Genomic DNA, 14975 nt, shown 5'->3' with positions numbered 1-14975 from the left:
GTATTCTGGCACAAATGGGTATGTGCCCAGATACATTAAAGCTTCCTCAAATAGCTTTTAGGGGTTTTCTTTTCACTTTGCACTGCGCTTCACAGAGAGCTTGTTAAAAAATTGTGCAACCAACACTTATTATCACAGCTTACCTCATTCTGTGACTGTCACCAATGTTGCCTTTCTGTTTATGCCCAATGGACTAAACAAGACACTGAGATGTTTGGGAGAGCAGAGCAGGAGAGAGACACACAGGGCGTCAGAAGAAAGAGGGAAGGAAAGGACCCCGATGCATGGGGAGGATGGGACTGAAAGCATTATTCTCTGATCAGCATATGTGTCTTTGTGTGACAGAGCATTGGAGAGGCAGTCTAATAGTTTGTGTGTCTGTTTATATCTGTGTGTATGTCCTGGAGAAAGGGAGGGAGGCATCAGGGGAGAGGCGAGAGATGAAGAGAATGAGCGTGCTGCTTAGGAAATGTCACACTGGGAAGATTTGCAGGTTTTGATCCTAGCAAATTAATGCAAAACCCCAGTGCAAGTATTTGATTTGGGAAAACTTTGGGAGCAGTCTTGTCTCTTAATAATAATTATTGGGTTTACATTAATTTCCTTCCCTATTCTCTTCCACAGGAGAGCTGATCACCACTGCTTGTGAGCTGGGGGTAAGTATTAGCTGTATTGTTTAATCAATTCACTCATTAACTCCTATAAGCATTAAGGAAGTTTAATTAAGCATGGGCAGAAAGCAGATTAATTTACTTTCAGTCCACAGGTTTTTTTCCCTTCTTTTCTATACACTTATTTTACTAAGTTGCAAGTAGAGAATGCTATAATTTGCAACCAGTTTTTCAAATCCAATTAAAGTCAATGGTAAGGCGATGGCTTTTGTAGGCTTTGCCTTATGTACGGTATAAGGCTTATTATATCCACCCCTCTTTTTTGTGTGTGTGTGTAAGCCGCAAAGAATGAACTAAATCGGGTTAACAGTTATAATAAGTTTTATTATTTAATAAAGTTTATTACGCCGCTGTGATCCTTTTAGGGAGGCTGTGTCGGTGTCACTATGCCAGTAATCCTGCCGTTAGTGCTGCAGTCCGTGTGGCCTGTCTGTCTGCCTCTCAGGCCTCCCCAGGGCCTTGCAGGCCATCCCTGGGCCCAAGGCTGCTGGCCCCCCCTTTTGATCCCCAGTGCTCCAGAGTTATGCTTTCTTTGGCTCCCCATGGCCTTTGTCTCTCAGCTGTTTTTTAGCTAAATGTCTATTCACTCCTGTCTGCCCTAGATTTCTTTTTCAGCATACTTATGCTCCTATTTAAGGGTTACCTGTCTGTTAATGCCACTTTGTTCACCAAACCATCTTGCTAAATTTTTCTTCAAAAATTTTATCTTTCGCATTTTGACTTTTCCTGACCAACATGTTTTATCCCCAGTGCTTCTGTCACATTTGGCCGAAGCTGTTTGTATTGTCTCAGAAACCAAAGAGTCTTCGCAATTCGGTGACCTGTAAGGTAGTCGCATTCTCACCTTTTAGCTCTGTTTTCATTTCAAGGAGCTGCCCCTTCTCTTTGCCTGCACAGCTCATGTTATCAGTGCCAGGGACGGAGTCTGTGTTTAATGACTGTGGCCTTATCTGGGTGGAGGGGACTTAGTGACTAATTACTGTGATTGCCAAGATCCCCCAGGCGAAAATGACTGTGGCTCGAAGGTGGTTTGTGGGCCGTTTGGCGAGCACCACGTGCTTTACTATTGCCCCTAGGGAGCTGCACTGTCCTTGGGAGGAGACCAGAGGAAAAGAAGTGAGAAGATAGAGGAAGCTGAGGAGAGCATCATAGCAGAGTCAATTTGCGGTCAATTTGCTGTCAGGTCAGACAGGATGTGTCTGAGTCTTCTTCATTATTGCAACTCTACAGCATACTGCTGGTGTCATTTACTGAGGGCAGGATGGCAGGAAGAATTTGCCACTGAGTTGTAAAGTGCAACCTCCTATATTCTCAATATTTATTAAATTAACATTTCTCCAATCTTTTTAAATCTAAACACACCATGTGCAATTTCACCATCTCAATCTTCTGGCCACCCTGTCACATCTTCAGTGAAACATTACCTGGTTAATTTTATTTTTAACTGTTGTTATGGGGCAAGTGGTTCCAGTGAATTATTAAAGGTGACTTTGAAATATGACAATAAGGCACCAATATTCAAACCACCACCCCTGGGGTTCACTGACAACTGCCTTAGCAATTGAGCTACATTTATGTGTCATTATATTTTGGGATTTGAAACTCTGACTTGGCTGTTGTGTGTTTAGGTGGCTCATCCTCCAGGATACCCTCTCTTCACCCTACTAGCTCGTCTGGCTATGTGTCTTCTGCCCTCATTTTCTGCAGCCCACAGTGTTAACCTGATGAGTAGCCTGCTGGGGGCTGCTTCTTGTGGTACCCTGTGTATCACTGTTTGCAGGTAGGCAACTAGAAATGTGACATTCTTTTTCCACAATATCTTATCTCTTTTCTTATGTTCTTTTCTCATGAGTCCTTTTTTCTGATTGGTGTCAACACTAGATACCTTCTGTTTGTACAAGCACAGGTTTCAGGGGAGAACAGAGACGCCTTCCTTCTTCTTTAGACAAGCCTATAGTGACTAATATTTGTGTACTAAAAGTCAGATATTCAAAGAAGGTAACAATAAGTTAAAGACTTGAGTGGAGGGGTCTTTTAACATTGCCCTACTGACATTTAACATCTTGATGTTGTGTGGAACAGAAAGTGGTATTTTTGGTTCCTGACTGACTAGTCATGTTCCTTATCCTCCTTTCAGTATTCAGGAGCAGAACCCAGCCACCCTTCCCTCTCACCACCCTGTCCTGTCTATTTACACATCAGCCACCCACTGTGAGTGTACGTGTGTGTGTATGTATATCACAACTATCGTACCCTCCAAATGCCATCGTGAGATCCCTGTTCTCCTGCCTCCCACTGCACATCATGCTCACATTCCTGACATGGCACGATTTTGAATCTCTCTATTTCTGCCCCCTGGGTCTGAGAAGAACAGAGTGATTAGCACCACTTCTCTCACTCCTTCTCTTCCACTACCTCTCTTCTAGCCCAGTTGTGGGCATAATTTACAGTCTAAGTATTGCAGTTTACCCCGCTGCTGACCCCAACATGTATGGAATATTGTAACCATTGTTTATTTTGTATGGTTGGCCGACTACGTTACATAAACTCTTTGCTGATGTTACTTATTTTCCACATTGCATTGTTGGTGGCACCTAATGTCAACAGTTAACCTTTCTGTCACTGTTTATGCATCCTGGAGCATTTCCAAGCATGTCATATACAACCGCAATTCCAAAAAAGCCGGGAAGATGTGTAAAATGTAAATAAAACAGAATGCAATGATTTGCAAATCTCATCAACCCATATTTTATTCATAATAGAACATAACAATATAGCAGATGTTGAAACACATCTCAGAACATTTAGAAGAGGGTATGAGTATATGTTGCTCTAAACCTCTATGTACTTTTCAGCATTGATGGTGTCTTTCCAGATGTGTAAGCTGCTCAAGCTATAGGCACTAATGCATCACCATACCATCAGAAATGCAGATGGGAGAAGGAATTGTCTGTTTTCCCAGGTGCTCTGTACTTTCACCATGGTTTGCTACATAGCAGCTGTTCTTGAGTATATCAGTGTACTGGGTCAGCTCTGCTGGAATGGGGCAGGAACCTGGGACAAAGTGCTGTCCAGGGGACTGCATCCTTCCTGCATTGATCTTACGGGTCATTCATGCTTTCTACTTGCTCTTGCACATGGACTGTGGAGCGTTTTTGTTCAAGCAGTTGAAGGTATGCATACACAGACATGTTTCACACATGGGGAAATGAAAATATAACAACCTGCAGACAGCAAGAAGCGCTCCTTTGTTTTATTTTTTGAACAACCTGGAAAAGACAAACATAAGAAAATGGTATGTAAATGTAGTGCTCAAAGTGAATGCTCAGTTTGTTTATCTAAGGAGAAGCCAGTGTGGCTAGTAGTTTTCCAAAGTTACTAGCCACTCAGCATTTTTTTGGCCAGACATTTGACATAAAAATTGGATAGAGATTATTAAGATACAGAACCAAATCCCAAAATACCTATCCACTGCTGTACAGCCTACAATTGGTGCAGTACCATATAAGAGTTTCTGAACTGCCTGCCTAACATTCAACCCACTACTGAAATCCACACCTACATTTGTTGAATTGGCTTATCTAGGGTATTTGCAGTCAGGTTGCTCAGGCAGACAACGTGTGGATCCTTCATGTCAGGCCAGATACAGAAAGCATGAATTAATCTTTAGACCTTGTCCTGGCCTTTAGAGATGAAACGGAACCTGTCAGCTTCAGGCACTCTACCCAGGACAAAGGAGGACGAGACAGGAGAGAAAACTGCCCCCCCAGGACAAGTGGATATCCAAGTTACACTGTTTTTTTTGGCGTTTTGGCTTTGGCCACCTAGTCTTAATGCATTTAATGAGTTACTCATCATTTGGAGTCTTGGCCAGATGTTTACAGACAGTTTGAGGACAGAACATATCCATGCAGTCTGGATCATATTTAGCTCCCCGTATGCATGCTAACTGTAGCCATGATTGTAATCTCTGGGGATTTTATCAAGCTTGGATTATGTTCAAGTAAAAAGTCAACTCCAACCCCCACCCACGGATGATTGGTAGTGAGGACTTTAGCTAGAGAACACGGTCACACCATTTAAGCTCTTAAGTATGAACATATAATCTATGCTTTCAATTTGAAAAATAAGCATAAAAGGTTTTAGTTGTGATCTATTCAACGTCTGGTTTGGGATGATCTTGTGGCTGTGGATCAGCTGGCAAACTCTGCGTTTTGAGGGGTTACTGGAAAGGGCAAAAGATGAGGAGGGAGAGAGGGGTTAAGAAGGTTTCTGAATGGTCAGGACCTCCCTCTTAGTCCTGGCATGTAGGGCATTAAGTATTTTACCTTACCCAGATGATGCCATGCTAACATGTTTGTGGGGAATTTCTGGCCAGGCCTTTCCCTCAAATGAAATGCCAAAACTAACCAGTTTACACCAGTTCATACCTCATTTGTCCTTGCACTAAAGCTGACTTAGATTTTTGCTTGCCTTGTACCTTACTTGTAAGTCGTTTGGATAAAAGCTAAATGACTAAATGTAAATGTAAATGTAAAGCTAGTTTGCTCTGTCTTTGTCTAACACAATTCGGTTTTGAAATGTCTTTTGTTGTTTTTTCCCCCTGAGGCCATCATGAACATTTTCACTGCTTCTTATTTTTTAGATTTGCATCAGCTGAGAAGTAGACTTTTTCTCCCCTAACAAATCATTACTTTGTGTGATTATTTTCAGATGGCAAAATATATCTAAGTTAATAGGGGTACTGGAAGGCAGTTTCTCTCAAATAGTAAATTGTAAGACCTTGAAATTCATCTGGAATATACCCAACATTGCAAGTCTTTGATGTATCAATTTAAATTAGTCGGCCAGATTGCTGTGTTTAATGTAGGGGAATGTAAGTTGATAGGCTTGGAAGTCACTTCTCTCTTGCATAAGTTTAAATGTAGCATTTAGCCTCCCTTTGATTTGTCAATTACAGTTCTCTTGGCTTGATCATAAGGTTTGATCGCCAAATTGCATGTCTTGTTATGTTTTCACACCATAGCCTGACAAGCCTTTGAGGATGGTGGATGTAATGATAATTACTATCAATTCCAATTGGAGGTTCACAGAAAGAAACATTTGGGCTGTGGAATGCTAAAGGCCTTAACCATGAGTCTTTAGAGGAATGCATCCTTCACAGTGGGATAATCCAGACAGCTATTTCGTGCTCTCTCATTTCATACTTTATCTGCTAAAGCTGCTCTGAATCTTTGCTACCTGAGAGGAATCTCTCTCCATTCCTGAGTTTATCCTGTGAAACCAAAAGCAGACACGTTAGTGTGCTGACAGCCATCAGCACAGAAAACAACCTCAACCTCACGCTCAGTTATCAGCAATTTTTGTTGATCCCATGATTACATAACAATTCTGTTGAAGTATGTTACATGTGTCTGGCATCTCCCTTCCCTGGTGGCCCTCTAAAGAAACTGCACCCCTGCGAGAGGCACCCCTGCCAAGAGCTTGCCCATGTGGCACAGATGATACCTCAGTAGACCAGAGGGTGGGTGTGCCTTGAGCTGCATCCCCAACTCCTTATAAGGACCTCCACCATATGGTCCTGATGGCACATGCTTTCCTTTCTCAGGTGGGTTGTTTTTTCACAGGGTTGGGTTTTGTGTTATTGGGGTCATGTCAAAAGCAGTATGTGGGGGATTGTTTTTCTTTTTTGCAACCTTAGTTTCCTTAATTTTCTAAACATCCTTAGTGCAAGTTGTGACATCTTGGAAACTCCTAATTAGAGTTGTTGTAGTTTTTGTAGGTGGGCAAGGCTGTCCCTGACTCTTACAATAATCAGATGAAATCTTCATTCAAAGTGGCAATAGAAAATCAACCTATTTCCTGTTTCTCATGAAAATACAGAAGACAATTTCAAGTCTGTCTATTTAAATAGCTCCAATCTCTGGCCCTTTTGTTCCATTTCTGAAGTATCTCATCCGTCATATTGTAGTCCAACGGACCTTCTTTACTTCCCCATCCTCAGCATGACCAATGGTTCCCCCAGGACTCATCCTTTAATACAGTTAAACAGATGTCTAATGAAGATGTTATTTCCTCATTACTGGCTACGGGATGGGGGTATAGAGGAGGAGGGAGGAGGGCTAGATAGACAGCAGAATACACCACCAGTTTAATATTCCTTTTGCCCGTGGGCCCAAGATTGTGTCTGCCTCGGACGTCAATATTACATTCCTCACCCACCACAGGCAGTCTTAATAAGGCACCAGGCACAGAGAGAGATCAGACTCGCAATTACAATTCACCCAGAATTAGTTAATGGAATCTATACAGCAACATTTATATATCACTGGTGTGTGCCTAATGACTTGGAAAAATCAGCAATAAAAATGGCATTCACTGAATTGCATAAACGCTGGATTTTTGTAAATTGTTTTTTTTTCTCTTCCTGTAATTTTTTTTTGTTGGGTGAAGATTAAGATGGCATTCTGGGAAAAATTGTCATGTCAGTAGCTGCATTGTTTGAGCAGAATTGTGGTGATTAATTTTACACGCACTTGGTGCACTGGAGTGCTCTCGCGGAGGAGGCATGTCTGAGGAGAGGAGCTAGGACACTTATTTACCCTCCTTTCTTTGCGCAGACAGTCTCCTCTACACACACTGGATGAGGCAGGAAAGACAGGGGAGTGCTTAGTTTGATGTGTGATTAGACTGTGGCATCCAGCTTTTAAATTCACTGTTTTTGAAAGGGAGTTAGAGTAAAACATTAGAGCCTGACAAAACTGAAAATGTGTGACTAAACATTTTGATGATGACTTTTGTTTCTTTGGGAAAGATAACTTTGCTACAGATAATTGTGAAAAATGTAAAATATGCAATACCCAAATTAGTACATTGGGTATTTCACATTGGTAGAACAACTAAAGAAGTTCAATAAATTATTTAGATAAAAATCAGTCCATTTAATTATGTTTCAATGTTATGCTTTTCTGACATTTAAAATATTATAATTTTTTTAGTCTTTATTAATTGAAAGAATAAAAAGTATTCATTTAAAGGTAATATAATATTGTATTATGGGGATTTTACAGAAAAAAAACAGCTTTTTCTTATCAGTTTTAATAGTGTTAGAGAACAGAATTTTGTTTACAGACACATGGAGTGCCACCCTTTTAAGCTAACATTTTTACTTCAATTGTTACTTAGCTTTAAATTTACAAAACAATACATCCGACACTTAACACTCTACAATAGCTACTAAGTACCCTCCTGGTGTCCTGGCCAGGAGAGAGACCTGGGGTCTGAGTGAGGGCCAGCTGGAAACCTCAACCCCAGACTGAGCAGGCCACCTCCTCTCTCGGGTTCTTTACTCACTTCAGGAATGTGTGATTCTTTTCCAGCACTGCTTCCCCAAACCACTTTTCGGTTAGAGAACAGTGTAGCGCTGATCCATGATGGCACAGCTGTGGTATTGTTTGTTCTCCAGGGGTTTTGTGTGACAGTGGCTCCCTTGCCCAGCTTTATTGTGCAGCCTCATTCAGCGCGGAGTGCTGGTGCAGCCTTTTTGTGTGCTGTTATTTAGTACAGGCGACTGGTGCTGGCACATCTCTAGTCTGCACTGTAGAACTAAGGGGGTATATGAGGCAGGTCCCATTTTGACACTTCAAAGTGAATGTACTGAGCTTTTGTTGTGTCTTTGAAGGGGATATTTCTCACTAGAGTGTCTTGTACCAATGTCATTCATTTATTTAATTATTTTTATCTATCTTGGATCATTCTATTTTTCAATTGTCCTTTTTCTTTTTGTATGTATCATGTATGTAGAGTATAAGCTACTATTATTCTAGTTCATTTTATTTTCTATTTACCTATATCATTTCTAAGTTTGTGGTCCATTCCTGGTATTATGCATAATTTTTGTCATTTACTTAATTAGCCAAGTGATAACAGATATATTGGTTGTTTGGATCTGTTTAAGCTACAATAGTCTTGTTTTCAACCGTGTTTTTGTCCTGCGATGTCTCAACCAGCCCATTGTCACTGAGCTACAACATGTCAGCACAGCAGCATCCTGCACTGCATTGAATCACGATAACAGGGAACACAGCCGCACTAGTGTCAGAATGTGTCTTGCTTTATCTGTGCACACTGGGAGCATCCAGCCTGGAGAATAAGCTGTGGAGAGGGGCCCAGGTGGTCCTTTGCAGACAGACAGGTCATTTACAGCCTGCACTGTACACACATCACTGGACTCTTACGGACTGAATAGCTCTAACAGAGAGATTTGTCAGGCACTCTGGGAGAATAAAAGAAGTCGAGGAACAAGTGTGTGTGTGTGTGTGTGTTTGTGTGTCTAACTCTGAATATGTGATGTGTGCTGCCTGGTTATCAGACAGGGCTTCAGACGCAGAGACAGACCTGATGTAATAACCCCATCCGCGGACCCTGCTCTACCCCAAATACCAGCCCTCCTGCTAGGTGTATGAGCTGTGGGTTAATTGTCATGCAGGTAGGTAAAATTATGGGTTCAGGGGGTCTCTGCTCCTCAACAAAAGTACTCATCTGCCCCCTCCCACCGTTCTTCATCCTTCCGTCAAGTTACAACTAATTCCTGGAGCGGTGCAGTGAGAAAGGCGCTGCTATCTCTTATTAAGACCCACTCTTAGACACACCATCAACACAGTTTTTCACCACCCCTCCTCCTTAAGTACACACAGACACACACACATACACACACATTCGCCTAGCTTTCCCTACATTGAACACAGGGGAAAAATAGTAGGGTAGAAGAGAGGAAAAAAAACAAGAAAAGAGGGGGAAGTAGTCAGCAAGCAAGAGTTTTTTTTCTACCCTCCACTCGCTCTCCCTCTCCTTTTTTTTCCTGATTTACCGCGCTTTCCTCAGAAAGCTCCATTGTTCCCCTAGCCTAAGTCTCATCAGGCCTTTTGTGGCTGACTATCACAGCGGCAGGCAGAGAGCTGGAAATGTATAAATGGTATCATGCCTTGTGATTAATGGCGGTGCTTATGAGTCAGGTCTGATAACGGGCCTGCTCTCTACTCAATTTCAGATACCGTTAATGGAATCTGTCTTCTGCGATTGTAATGTGAGAGCGCCTAATTTGCTATGGAGCTTGAAGCTGTCACCGGCAAGGGATTGTGGGGTCATAAGGGACCTGGCAGCCGTTTGGCCTGCAGCTTGTATCTGCGGTGCTGAATAGAGCAGCTCTCTGCCTGTCAGTTAGCTGATAGGCTGATGAGGACTCTAAGCCACTCCACACAATGGTGGAGAGGGCCATACTGCCTGACTTCCCTAATTGTCGAGCCTGCTCATATTTCAGAGCCAGCATGCCGGGGACTGGGCTGCTTTTTTCCTTTTCTCCTTTTCCCCTCTCTCTTGTTGAACTTTTTTCTTCCTCTTTCTATATTTCATCCTTCATCCCGCACACTGTCTTACCCTTTTAAGGCACTCCTCTCTCTACTATTTTACTTTTTTCCCCCTCATTCTCCCCATCATTTGTTGCCTCTCTCCTCCTCTGTTTCTCATTTTAGTAAGTCGTTGGTCTTAACATATGACAGATAATCCCAAGTTTGCTTCAGTTACTGCAAAGGAGATGGAGACAGTACAGGAGAGGACGAAGTGGAAACTTTTGTGCTCACATTATATTTAAGAAGCTGAGGATAAAGTGCTATCTCTACCACAGTGGTTTCCGTGCCAGTCTGCTTGAGATCAACCCGCCGCTGGGGAAGAAATTTTTATATGTGAATTGGCCCAATTTACTGTTTTCTAAGGTCTTGTCCGAGAAACAAACTTGGGTTGTAGGGAGATTATGAAGGGTCCCCAATTTAGTTTGAGGGTAGTGATGGATATTTTAACTGCAGAATTAAAATTTTGTATGAAGCTGCAGACTTTGTTGCTCTGTATTGTTTATGCTGCTTCAGTTAGTCAGTTGCTTAAGTTTGTCTAAATAGTGTACTGAAAAATCTTTTCTAAAAACAGCCTTGACCTAGTAAAAAGGTAATACTTAAGTAGATAGATTTAAATATTTAATGCTTCTGAGATCATTTTTTGTTTAGATTATTATCATTGTAGTAATAACCTCAAAGAAAAATAATCATAAATGTTATCAAAGATTAAACAGCATTTTATTTCCTCTATTAGTGTCTGACCCCCCCATTATGATTGTCCTCAGTTTGGAAAGACCCAGGTACTGTTAGTATGAGAATCCAGTCATTCTAAAGTTGATTATATTAATAAAGTAAGCCTATACTCTCTTCACTGTCAGGTTGGCAGGTCCTGGTCCTGGAGCAGTACTGTCTGGAGGGCTGTTTGCTGTGTCCAGGCTTAGCTGGCAGTGGTCCATGGTTGCGGAGGTCTTTACCCTCAACAACCTTTTTGTTGGTCTCCTCTTCTCTTTGGTCACCAGTTTTCATTGTGCTGAAAATGCCTCACAGAGGAAAAAGGTAAATTGATGTAACACCTGAACATCCTCATCATACTGATATTACTGTGCTGTCCTTCACTGCTGTCATTGCCCTTATCAGACTGCACATTGGGGGGCACTGTGCTGTGGCTTGGGGCTTTGCAACCAGCACACCCTGGTATTGTACATTCTGGTCATCATTCCTTGGGTCCTTTACCAGCTCTCCTCTCACAAGGTAAGCCCTTTGATCATAGTTACTAAGGTCAGAGAGCTTATATGTGTATTTAACTTGAAGTCGTGGTACAGCCCAGAAAACTAGAGTGTATGTATGTATATGTTTAACTGTGTGCAGTCTAAAAAACTAAAACTGACTAATGGAGCCAAGTTGTTTTACGATAAAGGTTTGAGATTCTGCAGGTCCCTAACAAACTGAGAATATTTTAATCTTATTCTCAGTTTGACTTATTGCGATCACATCTAGAGTGTAGGCAGTTACCATTAATTATATTGTGACAATAATTTACAATGTTTGTCATCCATTCTGGAGAACAAAAAGAAATCAAGAAGTTTAAAAAAATACTGTCCCCTGTGATCTTGACAGGAGCTGTCCTTTCGTGGCCTCATATCGCTGGGAGTGTGTTTCCTAACAGGCTTTCTGCCGTACATCTACCTGCCCATCTCTTCCTACCTCAACACAGCCCGCTGGAGCTGGGGGGATCAGACCACCCTATCAGGCCTGTTGACTCACCTGCTGAGGGCTGAATATGGCACATTCAGTCTAGTATGCGCTGCTTACCCTGCAATTTTTAAACTTATTTTTGTTAATTTCTTAATGTAATGCTCTTTCATTATTTTTTATTTTGCATACATATATATATAATATATGTATAATATATAATATATTTAGTTTGACTTGTTTTGTGCTCACAGGCAAAGACAGAGAGCTCTGTGAACTTGACCACAATGCTAGAGTAAGTTTGTTTGACATTTCCTTTAGCATTATGCCTTTCCTTTTGACAAAATTATTCACACTTTTGAAAGACATGCAGCTTCTTGTATCAGTGTTTATTCGTTAATAATAGCTCTTGACATTTAGGAGTAGACAACGTATAAGAATTATTTTTACACTACTATTAATTATTTAAAGTGTTATTAGTAGTTAAATAATAATTGATTGTATAAACAAAGTGTAAATTGTCTACGAGTTTCCTGGAAATCAACATGATGTCTAGAAATAGCTTGTTTCATCTAACCAACACTCCAGTGGGAAGTCTGTTAATATTTGATACTGGATTTTAGTGACAGAGTAAGCAATAGGGAAAACTAGGTGGATTTGATCTGAGGCAAACAGAGGTCACACATGGTTCTAGAGAAATTGACCGGCTACTTCTGCTGGTCTTGGTCTTTACACAGGTTTAACCATAGACACATCAATCTGTTCTAAGAGGCAGAGTCATTTCTGCAGCCCATCTCTCTCATGCACTCTCTTTTTCTCTCTCTCGCTCTCTCTCTCTTAATCTCTCTCTTTCTCGCTCTGTTTCTCTCTCCTTCTCTTTCTTTCTTTCTCTCTCTCCCTTTCTCTTTCTCACTCTCTCTCTCTTTATTTTTCTCTTTCTCATCTCCCCAGCAGCTTTTGTTCTTCCTATTCCACTCTTTCCCATCAAAGCAGAACTGAACCTGCTTACAGGGCCAAATCGCTGTGTTGTGTTTTTCCAGCAGTTTGAAATGATCACTCAGCTCTGGTGTTTAGGCATGACAAGCTGTGATGACAGACACTGCAATAGAGCTGGAGAAATTGTATTTTTCCACTCCAGCAACACCATCCCCCATACCCATCGTTTTTTCCACTGCTCCCCACTACTGCCACCACTGCAGTCATCCCACTCCTGGTATCTTTCTCCTGCTTACGGGATGGGGGTGCATGTGCTTCTTTAGACCCCCCACTACCAGCTCCCTCTCTGCCAGGCACCCACCCCTTCCAATCACCCCTGCTGCTTGATGGACAAGCACACCTTCAAGATGAAGAAGAGAGGCGAACATGACAGGCACGTCGCACTGAAGACGTAAACCCACAGGAGAAGCTGACACACACACACTCCCAAACACACTCTTATGAGCACATTCACACATAGTGTACATTGGGAGATATAGAGACTCAATAAGCTGTCAAATAGAGATGGGTATTAAGGAAGAGGCACGAAACTATCTCTCTGCTCTGAGCAAGTGCTCTCTGACTGACTGACAGGCGCAGTGAGGAGAGGATGGGGCAGCGGGGGGTGGATGACACAGTCATTCGTATCTGTCAATCCGATTGAAAGGAGGAGTGCACAGTCCAAGTTTGTTTTGATAGGAAAGGGAGGGCATTTAATTGGTGTCCTTGAGTTTCGTAGCAGGGAGGGTAATTGAGCTTGTCTTTGGTGTCCAACATGTATGTTTATGTTTAGTTGTGTGTTTTTGCAGGGCCCAGTTGGATCACTGCCTTGCAGACCTTTCCATTCCTGTTCTGCTGCTTGCAGGCTTAGGCCTACTCCTTTCCTCACTGGACAGGTAGGATAACTGAGAAGCCAGCATGCTACAATCCAGACTCTGTCACACACACTCAGCAGCCACTTCAACCACAAATCTAATCCCCTGGAGTAAAAGACAGGGAACAAAACCACTGACAAAATGCTGATCTTAGAAAAAAAGAATACAAAAAACCACTGAGGCATCTAACTGTCAAGCTGTCGCAACGCTCCACATTCAAATGAAGACAGAGTTAATGTGTGTTTAGGATTTTAAAAAACTTGTTTGCGTGTACAAGTAAATTGCTTTTTATACTGTATGTATTTGTATTTGTGGGGGTGTGATCCAGTAATTCATTATAGTCTGGCCTTTGCTGGGGCCTGTGGGGTGGAGCTGATAAAGCCTAGTGAAACCCTGGGGCTGTGTAGGGCATCGACCACCTCCTTCATCACTCTCTCCTGGGATGCACTTTGATAAACTTGGTTTATACACACACAGATGAAAAAGAGCAATGTCATTTCAGAATGATGCCCAAAGCAAAACATACAAATGCTAATTCTTGACTACAACTTATTTTAAACAAAAAAAATAAAGATTTGTTTAAATATCAGGATTTACTTTTGAATATTTATATACTATTTTATGTAAGATGAAAAATTAATTCAATCGAAAGCTTATCAGTCTGTTAGTGGCCAGCCAGTTAAAACCATCAGATCAGTTAGCAGGAAAACCAAAATTATTTTTTTCTCTGGTTTGAAAGTGTCTCTTCATGTTCGGATGATGTTTGTATTGCCACAAGGGTAACATGTTTTCTTTTTAGTGTATAAGTACATTTTACAGCTGTACTGTAATGAGTTTATGATTCAGCGGTTGGCTTCAGCCCATAAAGACTCAGCCTGCATTAAAAAATCAATCATGCACCTCTGAGCTGGCTGGCATATACGTTTGCTTTAAGCCATGTGATCACCATCCTTGCATTAATACTTTTTGGACTATACATTTGTACAGCATGAACAGATGAAATACTACATTACAAAGATACTTAAAATGACAATCAGGGGTGTAGGCAACAGTCTTACAATAAAATAATGAATATGAGGACAGTATTGGACACTGAATAACTAATGGTCTCATTGACTTTACTGTCATAGGACATATCGCTCAGTGTCCTGGCTGTTGACTGTCATGCTGGTGGTCTACTCACTGTTTTTTGCTTGGAGGGCAAACCTTGACATCAGCAGACCCCTACTGCTCGGAGTGGTGAGCTACAATACCTCAACTAATTCAGCCGTACTCCCTACTGTTTGTTACATTTTTCATTTATCAGTAGTCTTAAGATAGAGTTCCCATTAGAGTTACCATTGTAAATTTGCTATAAACTCTGTAGGAGGAACAGG

The 14975-nt window shown here is 41.6% G+C and overlaps 1 protein-coding gene across 13 annotated transcripts in view; it reads left to right on the top strand.

Annotated features, from left to right (window-relative positions):
* The window catches only part of tmem260 (transmembrane protein 260), a 28998-nt gene that overhangs the window by 3105 nt on the left and 10918 nt on the right, over positions 1–14975 (top strand). For 8 of the 13 annotated variants that reach the window (XR_010911031.1, XR_010911033.1, XR_010911039.1 and 5 more), the window contains exons 2-9: positions 625–656; positions 2300–2451; positions 10936–11113; positions 11195–11308; positions 11675–11854; positions 12004–12044; positions 13534–13620; positions 14730–14838. Coding sequence is in view for 2 of the 13 variants with exons in the window: in XM_067479766.1 (XP_067335867.1) it covers positions 625–656; positions 2300–2451; positions 10936–11113; positions 11195–11308; positions 11675–11854; positions 12004–12044; positions 13534–13620; positions 14730–14838 (893 nt within the window). In the remaining 11 variants the exon portion in view is untranslated. Of the gene's footprint in view, positions 1–624; positions 657–2299; positions 2452–3020; positions 6280–9042; positions 9160–10811; positions 10858–10935; positions 11114–11194; positions 11309–11674; positions 11855–12003; positions 12045–13533; positions 13621–14729; positions 14839–14975 lie in introns of those variants that run through there. The other 5 variants (XR_010911036.1, XR_010911040.1, XR_010911037.1 and 2 more) reach the window with 5 other exon arrangements.

This window comes from Channa argus, chromosome 16 (assembly GCF_033026475.1).
Source record: "Channa argus isolate prfri chromosome 16, Channa argus male v1.0, whole genome shotgun sequence".
Taxonomy (NCBI): domain Eukaryota; kingdom Metazoa; phylum Chordata; class Actinopteri; order Anabantiformes; family Channidae; genus Channa; species Channa argus.
This window is presented reverse-complemented; position numbering and strand designations above follow the sequence as displayed.